The 11,937-nt window shown below is 42.2% G+C and overlaps 1 protein-coding gene across 3 annotated transcripts in view; it reads right to left on the bottom strand.

Annotated features, from left to right (window-relative positions):
* Positions 1-2,314: 2,314 nt before the first annotated feature.
* The window catches only part of homer2 (homer scaffold protein 2), a 27,411-nt gene continuing 17,788 nt past the window's right edge, over positions 2,315-11,937 (bottom strand). For all 3 annotated transcript variants that reach the window (XM_086106732.1, XM_086106730.1, XM_086106729.1), the window contains exons 4-9: positions 11,717-11,809; positions 10,508-10,647; positions 9,111-9,267; positions 8,403-8,513; positions 6,615-6,695; positions 2,315-3,726 (exon numbers count right to left, since the gene is read on the bottom strand). In XM_086106732.1, the coding sequence (XP_085962858.1) occupies positions 3,538-3,726; positions 6,615-6,695; positions 8,403-8,513; positions 9,111-9,267; positions 10,508-10,647; positions 11,717-11,809 (771 nt within the window). In that variant the 3' untranslated portion in view covers positions 2,315-3,537. The remainder of the gene's footprint in view (positions 3,727-6,614; positions 6,696-8,402; positions 8,514-9,110; positions 9,268-10,507; positions 10,648-11,716; positions 11,810-11,937) is intronic.

Genomic DNA, 11,937 nt, shown 5'->3' with positions numbered 1-11,937 from the left:
AAAATGTGGGTCAAATATGGCTCATGAAAGATGTGACTTCGTTGAGGTTGAATTCAGGCTGATATCAGGAACCTGTTCTGGCCCAGCGTCGGGCCGGAGTAGGGCCAGATATGGTTTTACAATGTGGCTCAGATCTGAGCCGAATGCGGCCCACATCATGGATGCCAGACGTGGGCCACTGCAGGACCGTCATTCATTGAGGTATGTGGGCCGAGTGTACGTGCCGTGTCTGCCCCAGAGCAATTTTTCTAATGTCACCCCTCAGTGCGATAGGGGTTTTCACAATTGTAATTGACTTGATTTAAAAGAAATAATTCTGTGATTTTTTAAGATAAGATAACCTTTATTCGTCCCACATTGGGGAAATTTGCAGTCTTTGATTTATTGAACCAATTAATAGAGTGAGCATGTGTACTACGAGTGGTACTTGCACCACACTTGGAAAATCAGCATCATGCTCTTTCTTCCCCCTATAATTCAGCTCGTGTATTCTAATATCGAATATCTCGTGTATTCTTTGTTTCTCTTATTAAATAATTGGTTAATTCATTTATTGTAAATGAAATTGTAAAGTCAAGCATTTTACTGGTGTTTACAAATTACACTTTGAATAGGTCATAAAGAATGTTGGCATATGGAAGTGGAAAGTTTAGTTTATAGTATTGTGCATCTTAGAACTCTTGGTACAGGGACTTCAAATGCAAGCTGTCAAGCAGGCCAGTAAACAATTATCAGAAGTTCCAACTTGCACCTCTTTGTGGTGCTGTCACACTACTCAATTTAAAATAGGTCATTAAAACCATGAAGCAAGACTGGGAGAAAACGAAAAGCATGATCCCTCAACTCACTCTGTAGGTAAAATAAATGCAAAGTACTTTCAAGATTTTATAGTTTGCGTGGCAATTTCTGATGAGAATGAAGATAGAGTTAAGTCGCGGTTAAGTGTTAAGTGGCGGTTTCACGTGGTGAATTCATTTTTGTTGCCAGTGGTTAGGACATTAATGGCTGTGTTGAGTCATTTTGAGGAGACAGGAAATACACTACTTTGCATTGTCATTAAGTTTCATTCCCTCATTGTTTGTCCCATAAAAAAGATGAGATGTTAGAGACTGTATGCTTCCCAATTTTTTAAGGTGGGGGGGGGGGGGGGGGGGAGCGGGGTGCAGTGAGTGGGATTAAGTTGCCAAGGCAACCTGTCCTCGGATCCTCTACTGCAGATATTTCCTCATTGGGGTTTTTCCATCGCTGCAAACAGGCAGTTTTGTGGCTGTTTTTTTTTCCTCTGGCAAGAGAAAAATGGTAAATCCCTGCTCAATTATTGTGGTTTTGTGTGCGTTAGGATTAGGGCTCAGTTTAGTGATGTACATTGTACAGCGCGGTACAGAGACGAGCTGCCTCGTTTTTACCCACCAGAAATGTTTCACCATCGCTTTGTATTTTAGACCTGGTATACAGGACTGTACTTAGTAGTAGTAGTAGTAGTAGTAGATTTTACTTACCACACTTACAAGGCCACCTGTCAAACAGAAGCATCATGATGTGCTTTAATGTGGACTCTTTCTATTTTACTGGGCTTTCCGTTTTTTATTTTGACCAGGAATGAAGAAGTTAAAAAATAAAATAAAAAAGCACAATTTTACAGCCCAAAATGTTTTTTTTTTCTTCAAGATCGCAAACAAATTACTCTTATTTGACATGTTGACCAAGATGATGTGCGTTGGTTGCGTCATGTTTCCTGTAAGAGCACATTTGAAAATTCAAGGGTAACCATTGTTTTAGCATTGAAAAGTCAGTTCAAGAGCCTCTCCCTTCTGGTGTATTAACTATTACAGAACTATTCTAAACATGATTTTGACAACTAACAATGCTGTCTATAAATTAGTGTCGACTAGCCGTGGCCGAAACCTGACTTTGGATGCTGGTCTAATTCAGTGGGTAAGCACACTATACCACTCACTCAACTCACTGACTGTTTTCAGTGATTTTTTAAAAGTAATCAGTTATATTGTACAATGAAGAGAAGCCACGGGTGTTTACATGAGTCATTTGGTTCAAAACAAAAGGTCACACTTTATGTTTGATATTACATGAATTAACAAATTCCAATTTTATGACAGGGATGCAAGTACATTGGTGTTTTTTTTTTGTTGTTGTAAATATTTAAAAATAGATTGTACAAAGCAGCTCTGAGAGAAGACAGGTTTGGTATCGTTCCTACATCCTATTGTACATCATGTCGATTGACTTTGCTCATAATAGAAACACATACATAGGAGAGAGGCACCCAAATAAATAATGTCAGACAAAAGCCAAGTCCCTCAGTAGTGTTGTTATTCACATTATGCACCCATGAAGCAGCACCATGGCCACTCACCCCAAACAAACATCACCAACACACAGACACACAGCAAAAAAATAAATAATTGAGTGGAAGGAAGCACATCAATAGCCTTTAAACAGATCGGCCCAAAAATACTATTGCATACACTCGCACGACAGGTCCTTGAACGTGACCGCAAAATTGGCTTATATTCTTTTTGGACAACATGGTTGGTGAAGAAAGCTATGGAGGCATCACTTGTACCCGTCTATGGAAATGCTGGACGACAAAAGGATTCTTTAGTGGGAAGGTGAGTACTAGTTACAGTACACGTCTCGAGAACATTTGACAATCTAGCTTCAGGTCCATATGCAATGTATGTACTGGTACATATGGACCTGAAGCTGGACATCTTCAATATCTAACAAATGGAAAAAGCCATTTGAGCATTTATTCAACATTAAACTATTTGATGACATCCACCACTTCACAAGTCGAACACAACTGCGCCGGTTCGCCTCACTAATGAAGTGAGTCTTACGTACAAGTATGCAGAAACATCACACTGTAGTGTAAAACGTGTTAGTCCTCCGAGCAATTTGACTCGTGTGTCCTAGTTCTATGAGTGCACTAAACTCTTACAATTGAGGTCAACGGATGTACTTGGACCTTAAGCGGGATATCAAGGCTATGGACAAAATGCTAAAACGGCTTTCCACACATTTTGACCCGTTTAGCAGGATGCTTTTCATGTGGGGGGGGGGGGGCACATCTCCTTGCCAGGAGGACTTCACCTCCCCCCCAAACCCCTTCACCCTCCAGAGGCACTTAGTGTCACGGCCATTAGTCTCGTGGGTTCATGGCATCCAAGTATAAAGTGACACACCTGAGATAGAGCCTATTGATTGCCAGGAGGCGGAGTGGGGCTTGAGAATAACACCAATTATTACTCGAGTGACACTCAGCAACATTCCCCTTGTGTGTTGTTACTTGTAGCCCTTATAAAGAACCCACCACCACTGCCCCTGCCCCCATAAACATAAGCTCCAAAGTATGACGCTTGATTGGCTTGCACACAAAAGGTGAGGTTGTGTCAGAGCACGCTCCTCCTCCTCCTTAGAGTATGTCCATAGTGCCTCCTGGTGGACGTGACTTGAGAGGGAGAGTGGGCGCCACGGAGTTTGTTCCCTCAAGACGTCAACGGCGGGTCGACGGGCTCAGTTGTCGACGCCGAGCCGGGACAGGCCCCGTCGGAACTCGTGCAGCTCGTCCAGCTTGATGTCCAGGATGTCCATCAACTTCTTCAGCTCGCCTTTGACGTTGCCTTGCTTCTGGCGACTGTCGTCCACGTCCATGTGAAGAACGCCGATCTTCCCCTCCAGCTCTCTGTTCTTTGTCTCGGCGGTCTGGGCAGGAAGAGACAAAACATGTCAAATTCATCGCAATTAGAGTGGCACATACAAGTGTCCCTTGAACCACTCCCTCCAGGAATCAGTTGAGCACATTAAGAAAGCAGAACACACAGTGGAATACCAATGGAATTTGTTCCCTCACTCAACCGAAGTCATGTTTCCCATTGAATTGAATGGAGATGCAATGAATCTGTTTTAGGATCAGAACTAAGTTGCACAGTGCAGTGGTGCCTTGCTAACAGGTAGCATTGATCATCGCCGTTTTAGAAGCAATTTATATTTGAACACATGCAGACAACGTAATGCTGACATCCATATATTCTTTATCCTCTACCAAAAAAAAAAAAGACTATTATTACTGGATCTGATTATATCTCACTTACAGTAGTAGAAGAGCATTAAGTCTATTTTTGTCATTTGTGTCTATGACTATTATACTGCCTCCTGGTGGCCAGGGTAGCACAAGTATTTGAATCAGTCAAGCAATGTCGAAGAAGGATGTGTGAAATACCTAAATTTGTCAGTTTTGCTCTGTCAAGTATGAAATTTGGGGAAAGTAAAAAATACTGTATTTTTCAAGTGTCCTGACTAAGCTGAACATCCATCCATCAATTTTCCGATCCGCTTATCCTCACAAGGGGGGTGCTGGAGCCTATCCCAGCCGTCTTCGGGCAGTAGGCGGGGGACACCCTGAACCGGTTGCTGGCCAATCACGGGGCATACATAGGACAACCATTCGTGCTCGCAAGATTCACTTATCTTTGTTTGTGCAAAATGAGGAATTCCGGGAAAAGTAGGAATGTTATAAATCTGGAAAATACTGCAGTTGCTTGGATGTCGTGAATATGTTCAAGTTGGAATGATTTTTGATTGCAAGCGAAATAGTGGTATAACTTTTCTGGGGGATGTAGAAAAACATATTGTACGTGTACTTGAGCACATCCCCACAACGCGTGGCACTCGCAAAAGCTTTCTATAGCACTTTGCAGTTGCGCGTTTACGAGTTTGTTGTGACGAGAAGATGAAGCGAGCAGTCCAGACTGTGAGGCAACACTTTAATGCCAAAGATACCAATGAAGGGAGGAGTTTAAAATAGGAGTGCTAAATAGGTGCTGCACCCACGATGGCTCTGAGCTCCAGCTGACTTCTGAAACTTTATCTGTACTCCAGGCGTCACATTTAAGTAGAGGAGAAACTTGAGTGCAACCATAAGCATTTTTGAAAAAAGACACACAATGTTGGAAAAAAAAGGAGGGAAGGGGGCGGGGCGTCAGCGGTAGGGCTGAACTATTATGAAAAATAATCCAATAGTTATTTTTCCGCCCTTCAATATTGTGATTACATTAATTAAAATTAACCAATGAAATTCAGACACAGGGAGTCTGGAATCTGTACAGGGTACAATGAAATCTTAAGACTCTCCAGAGAGGTATTCCAGAGAGAAATGTTGTGGCCATCGTTGGAAAGCCTGGCTTGGGTTGCAGGTCTTGCAAAACACAGCGAAAAACGCCCAAGAATCGCTAAGAGCAAAACATTGGACTCTTCTGAAGTGGCTCTCTGCGAGCACTGATCGAAATCCTACTGACCATCTGTGCAAGGAGCTGATAGATGCAGTCTGGAGAAAGAACCCTTCGAAATTGAGACAACCGGAGCAATTTTGCTCCGGTTGTTTCCCGAGAGTTGGAGAAGTCTCCTTGTAAGTTATAAAAATTTATTGATTGCAGTGATTGCTTTGAAATGTTATGCAACAAATCATTAGGCTAAGGCTACATGAGTTTGTTTGTTTTTCTTTAATAATTCTGTTGAACCACATTTGAAAGGCAATATCTGATTTTCCTTGCCCGGTTACTATTTTTTATATTTATATATTTTTTCTTACATTTTATCATCATTTTTCTTTCATTAATAGAGAAGTGCTGCCAACATTTTTGTCCCCGTGTGTGTGTTTGTGTATATACAAACAAACAAATAACAAACCTGACTGACCAAAATGAAGCAGAATTGGCATCCTTTGCGATTAGAAAATTGCATTCTACTACTCTGTCATGACGATTTGAATTTGATTAATTGTTCAGGTCCATTTAGTGGTAGACAAGCATTAGAGGAAAAACAAAAAACAACATACAGTTGTGATTTTAGGAGCCATGCAAGTGGAAAAGAAGGCTCAAACTCTTTGTTGTTGTTCATCCAGCTGACTGCTTTGACAAACAAAGCAGCCAGTTGAGGAACTCCAGGCATGTCATTGTTGCTTTTATCCCGCTCCGCACCCCTGCTGGCCCGGCCAGGCCCGTCCAGGCAGTACATGCTGTATTCAACACGTTCGGCCTCTCAGGATTATTTCAAACTGACTTGGAGCATACAGGTGCGGTGATGTCACAGCTGGCTCTCACACACCCACTGCCTGTGCACTCTCGCACTTCAGGTTTCACCAAGTCTGACGAACAGGTACCCTTTTGTTAAAATGACAAACGTGAGGGACTAGGTGGGGCTTGCTGAAAGCAGCCGACGCCAAAGACAAGACATCAACACACATGGAAATAACCTCAAAAAGAGCACCATTTTACAGCCAGTGACAACACAACCAGTTTATTTTCTTTCTGATCCAATCTGGAAGAAAGTAGCATGTAAAAGGGTGGTAACCCACACACCTTTGAGCTGGAAATGGTCCCTTATTAATAGATACAGCCAGCAATTTGTGCGCATGTGTGTGTGTGTGAGAGGAATGTTTGAATCACCAGCCTTCAGCCTGAGAGATGAATAGAATGCACTTGTCGGCCTCACTGTGTGACGTTAGTCGTGTGCCAGCCACAAAAACGGACTAAGCTGCCGTCACACATACACACGTAAATCGTGACAACCCACCACTGATGTGTGTTCTTTACCTGCAGTTTAGAAGTGATGCTCTCACACTCCGCCATGAGTTGGGGGATTATCTCCGCTTGCTTCCTCAAATTTTCCAGCTCCTTGGTTGTGGGGAGGGGGGGGGGGCAGAGGGGGGTTTGACAAGTTTAGCGCATAACAAATGGAGAATCCTAATGAAGATTGCTCGATAAAGAGCATTCACGAGTTATAACATGAGGTACAGGCATTTTATTGTGGGCAGCCCAAGGCACACCTGTGCAATAATCATGTTGTCGAATCAGCAATTTGACATGCCACAACTGTGATGTGGATGAATTATACCGGCAAAAGAGAAGCGCTCACGAACACAGATGCAGAGATTTTAGAGAAATAGGCCTTCTTGTACATAGAAAAAAATCGTAGCTTTTAAGGGAGCAAAAACCAAAATGTTCCGTGAATGTCGAGTAAAAGTAACGATGAAACATAAAAGTATCAGTTCAGAGTGCTCTCCATGTACTTGCAAGTTTGTTTTTCAGTTTTTGCCCTGAAACCTTTTTCGCCTCTCTGCTTTGTGATAAACATTTCATCATAATAATGAGAAGCCAACGTTTGCTATCACCTGCAGCAGTTTGCTTCTTGTACTTCGTGACTGGCCAGAATGTGCCCACCACCCCGGGAGAAAGTGCGTTTGTGTGCGTGCGTGCGTGCGTGTTTCTAGGAGAAATGAGTCACTGGGCAGATGAGCCTCTGTGGGCCATCTGCTACCTTACCGTGATTTGCAGGCCATTGGGTCAGTGCTGAAGATTAATTAATGGAAAAACTGCAGACTCTCACTGGTCAACGATCCTTTGATCATAATATTTTAAATTAGCTCCAATATACGCTACTCAGATGGTTAGCCTTTTGAATGGAATTTCAAGGTAAAATAGTGTATAGCTTTACAGGTGAAATCAATTTGACCTATACTTGTCAATGCACGTGTCCAACTGTTCGTTGTTTTATTACTCGTTGCACAACTTGCTCTTGTCTAACAAAGAGCTGAAGGAAATTCACAACAGGTGTTTGAGCCATGAAAATCCAAGGATGTCCACTTCTAAGCCTCTTGATGACTCTCCCAGTCTTGCTGTATCTCATTTGCAACCTGCTGATACCGCTCGAAGCTCAGGGCCACTTCCCTCTGAGAGCATGGGCATATTTTTGGTCTCATGATGTCACCAGTTGAACAGCATTATGAAGAGGACTGATGAAATACTGCTTCAAAATTAACCGGGAAATTTATTGGGCAATTATTGGCTCAAAGCTCAGGGGGGAGGGGGGGGGGGGGCTTTATTAGCGTTTTATAAGCTAAAACAAGATATCCTTTATTTGTCCCACATTGCGGAAATTTATGAACAAAAAGACATTTTCATTGCAATTTGAAGGTTTTTTTTGTTTTGTTTTTTTGCAACAAACATTAAAAGTTAACCTTTTTGTTTTTGCACTGCGCCACTGTTGGTAAAACAAAGACAAGTGCGCGCAAGACTCTGTGATCACTGGAAGTTGAATTAAAGAAGGCCATAAGCAAAGGTCAAAACACCGTGTCCTTGCAGAGCTCTTTCTCATTAGAAATAACAGCACAATAAGAATATGCAGAGCAGACACTTTGCTGCTTTGGAGCACAATACAATGTCGTTCATGCTAAATGGGCCCAAATGGGCCGATATCAGGCCCTTTAAAATCTGCAAAAACGGTGCCTTCTTTTACTAAACATCAACACATTACAACATAAGAGCCCCCCCCCCCCCACGCCTCCAAAGTGAACAACAGCAAAATTCAAATGAAGATTTCACCTGCTTTCTGTCGTGCAGCTCGGCCTCCAGCTCCTGCACACGCACGCTCAGTTGCACATTTCTTTGCTTCTCCTGAGCGACCTCATGACACTGAACCTCCAGATCCGCAATCTAAACTCACACAAGCGAGGGACGCATCAGGAGAAACGTGAAGAACTTTAAAACCATGTGTTAAAGTAGCAGTTGTTTGAAAGTTTATCATTACTGTAGCATCGAGGCTAATTGCCATTAGCCCATCTATGACCTTTCCCATTTCATGTTAGCACTGAACCAAGATAAAATGGTTAACTTTATTTGTCTTGTATATCAGTTTTACAGTAAGCTACAACTGAGCAAGCAGAGATGGCAGTATAGTGCCGGAGGGTCATGGTTCGACTCCCACTGCTACAACTTGGTGGATGGACAGCCTGCAGTCTGATTCACGTATAGGGGTCCTCACTCTGAGCTAATCCTGACCTCTCTCCTTGTAGGCCAACATGTGTACATGTGTGCTTGGCTTGTTTGTGTGCAGCATGCAACCAAATATATAAACTATAATACAGCAGAGTGTAATGTGAATTGCCCCTTGGGGGCTGGAAAAACGATCACCGCACAAATAAATAAAGAGGACTTGTTATGTTTTTTTCATGTCAAGCTAAGCACAAAAAAAAAAAAAAGGTTTAATGCATTTGTGCAGATTTCTTTTAGGCATTCACAAAACTACATTACCTTCTGCCTGAGCGTGTCACTCTCCTCCTTGCAGGCACTGAGCTGTTTCTTCCAGCTCTCTACATTAGCCGAGGACTCCTGCAGCGCGTCCACCAGCCGGGCATTATTCTCTCTTAACGTCTGCAGCTCGGTTTCCCACTTCTTGGCGTTGGTGTTGCTGTCAGACATGAGACGGTTCCAAGAGGAGCGTTATGAAAAGAAGGAACATTTAGACAGGTGATTGTTGAAAGGCCTGGTCTATGTGCCCGCTGGGGTGACGCAGAATCAAACAAAACCATTCGAATGAAGACTTCTTGCTTAAATGTGCATGGTACTGTCGGGAGATGTTGAGATGTGACAAAGAGATGTCCCAAAGGTGTATCAAGCTGGACCCCCCCCCCCCCCCCAAAAAATGGACCCCCCCCCCCAGAAAAAAATGACACGGGTGCTATACATGTTAAAATCACCTGTAAAGATCAGTGCGTTTTAAAACGGTCCTAAAATTTCACCAGGAAGCCCAACTTCCCTAACTTCTTGTGAGTAGCATATATATATATATATATATACAGTATATATATTAGGGCTGTTCGAGATCTATATCGAAAGAGAGAGAATCTAACTAAAATAAATGCAGCCAAAAAAACAACAACATCATAGTTGACCACAATGTTTTGGGGTCATATGCAGCCCATCTGGAACAACATCTGCTGTTTTATGCAATTATAATTTACTGCGTTGAGTATTAGGATTAATGAAGTAAATGGGCGCGTGGAGCAGTCTCAGCCATCAGAGTAATTCAGATAATTTATGGGCATGTGAGATAATCCCAGCAGCAATAAAAAAGAGAGACCATTTTTCAGAACAGTGTGAAACTCCAAACATTAGATGGAACAGTACGAGTGATCCACAACTGCCATCTCGGTAATTATTAAAATCAGGAGGTCCCTGTAAGGGAGCTATTTCGAATGCAGTGAAATTATTTCATGATGTCAAACAGAGTGGTGCCTTGGGATATAATGGAAGTGCAATTTGTGCCTAAGTGCATCTTTGGCCACTGAAATGAAATCAAACATTTGTGATTATTATTGTTATTTTTTCCATCATCGCACAGTCCGAACTGGGAGGGGCAATTAACAGCTTGAATCTTCATTTTTTGAAGAAGAAGAATTTTTCACACTCCTATCTCTAGTTTCTGTTCGAAAGTAAAAATAAGTAAATAAATAACTAATGGCCAAAGGATGGATCATATCTTCAAACTACACTCAATGGTCAGGTCATGTATGTGGACTGTAGAGGTCCTGCCGAGGCTCGTGTCTATGGAAGTAAGCTCAATACAGTACATGCTGCTGCTTAATCTTCAAATAGAAAATGAAAATGCCTTGAAAGTGTAAATCAAAAACTCGAAAGGAAGCCACTACCTCTGTTCTACAACATTCTTGAGGAGATCATTCTCATTCTTCAGCAGGACAGCCTCTGGTCCCACGTGAAAAATCTTCTCATCGTCGGTGCCATTCATGCTGGAAGCCTGGTTTGTTGATGGCGTTTCACGTCCAGACTCCTGGTGGGTGGAGCGGGGACATTTCATGTTTCAGGCCCTTTTACATGATAATAATAATAATAATAGATTTTATTTATAAGCGCCTTTCAAGACACCCAAGGACACTTTACAATAACAAAAAACACAAAACAATACGGGTTGAGCAGCGGCAGCCAAAACGCGCCAGCGTTCACTCAACCCGAAAGTCAGAAAGAAACAAGGGAGGGAGAGGGGGAGAAAAAAAACCCATGAGTGGGCTACCTGCAGCTTTCTCACGCTTGATGGCCTGTCAAAAAGCCCTGCACGTACTGTGAAATTGGACACTCCTTTGGCAAAACGCCATAAACAATCATGACACGTCAACTATTACTTTGTCCAAATATGCCGCTGATACAGTAATACCTTGATTTAAGAGCAATTGCTTTCTTGACCAAGCTCATAACTCAGTTTACTTGAAATGACATTCAAAATGTTTCGCATTTTCACGAAAGAAAAATAAAACTGGACATAACATAATAAAAGAGAATGCCAATGAACAAAGCGTCTATTATTATACATTAGGACAAGCCGAAAGTACGACAACAGCAGTGTCTAATCTAATGTGTGCCTTTCAGGGGCATGGCTGAGTGAGGGACATGACTGGATAGTCTGATTTTGACTGTTATGGCCTAGTGCGGCTACTTTTGAGTGTATTCATTTTGTATTTTGTGGTTGACTGTTTAATAAAAGGTAGAAAGTGAAAGAAAGAGCTTAAAGCAAGTATGCTTGGTGCCTTTTTTGGAGAACTGCGTGAGTGAGAGAATATACTTTAAAAAGTGTGTTTTATTAAGTTTGATTGTGTTCTATATTTAAATGTGCTAAAATCATGTGTTAGGGGTAAACTAGAGAAAATATTTTTTCATGGTATTTACCATGACTTTTCAACATCACCATCGCATGAGGGTCAAGAACGTACTGTAGCGCTGTGACAATTGATTCGAACAGAATGTTGATTTTGCATACAGCTGTGCTTCTCTTCCAGTAATGGTTGTATGTGCTTGCAGTAGACTTGTTCAAATCCAGAATTTCAGGCTGCAGAGTGATGCGTTACCTGGGTGTGATTGCCCAGCACCTCCGCCTTCTCCTGAGATTTGTCTCTTGCCATTTTGGCTGCCTCTTTGACTTCCTGGAACTTCTCTGCAAACTGAAAATGATAGGAATGAGCTCTTGGCAACACATGGTGATGAAGATGGACACTTTAAGCCTCGTCTTAACCAAGCACTGCAGTGCCGTTGGCAATTTTTGCATTTCGGTTCCCCAAGTTGTGAAGGG

Source organism: Hippocampus guttulatus, chromosome 3 (genome assembly GCF_054856545.1).
Source record: "Hippocampus guttulatus isolate MCC_2025c chromosome 3, RoL_Hgut_1.0, whole genome shotgun sequence".
Classification (NCBI taxonomy): domain Eukaryota; kingdom Metazoa; phylum Chordata; class Actinopteri; order Syngnathiformes; family Syngnathidae; genus Hippocampus; species Hippocampus guttulatus.
This window is presented reverse-complemented; position numbering and strand designations above follow the sequence as displayed.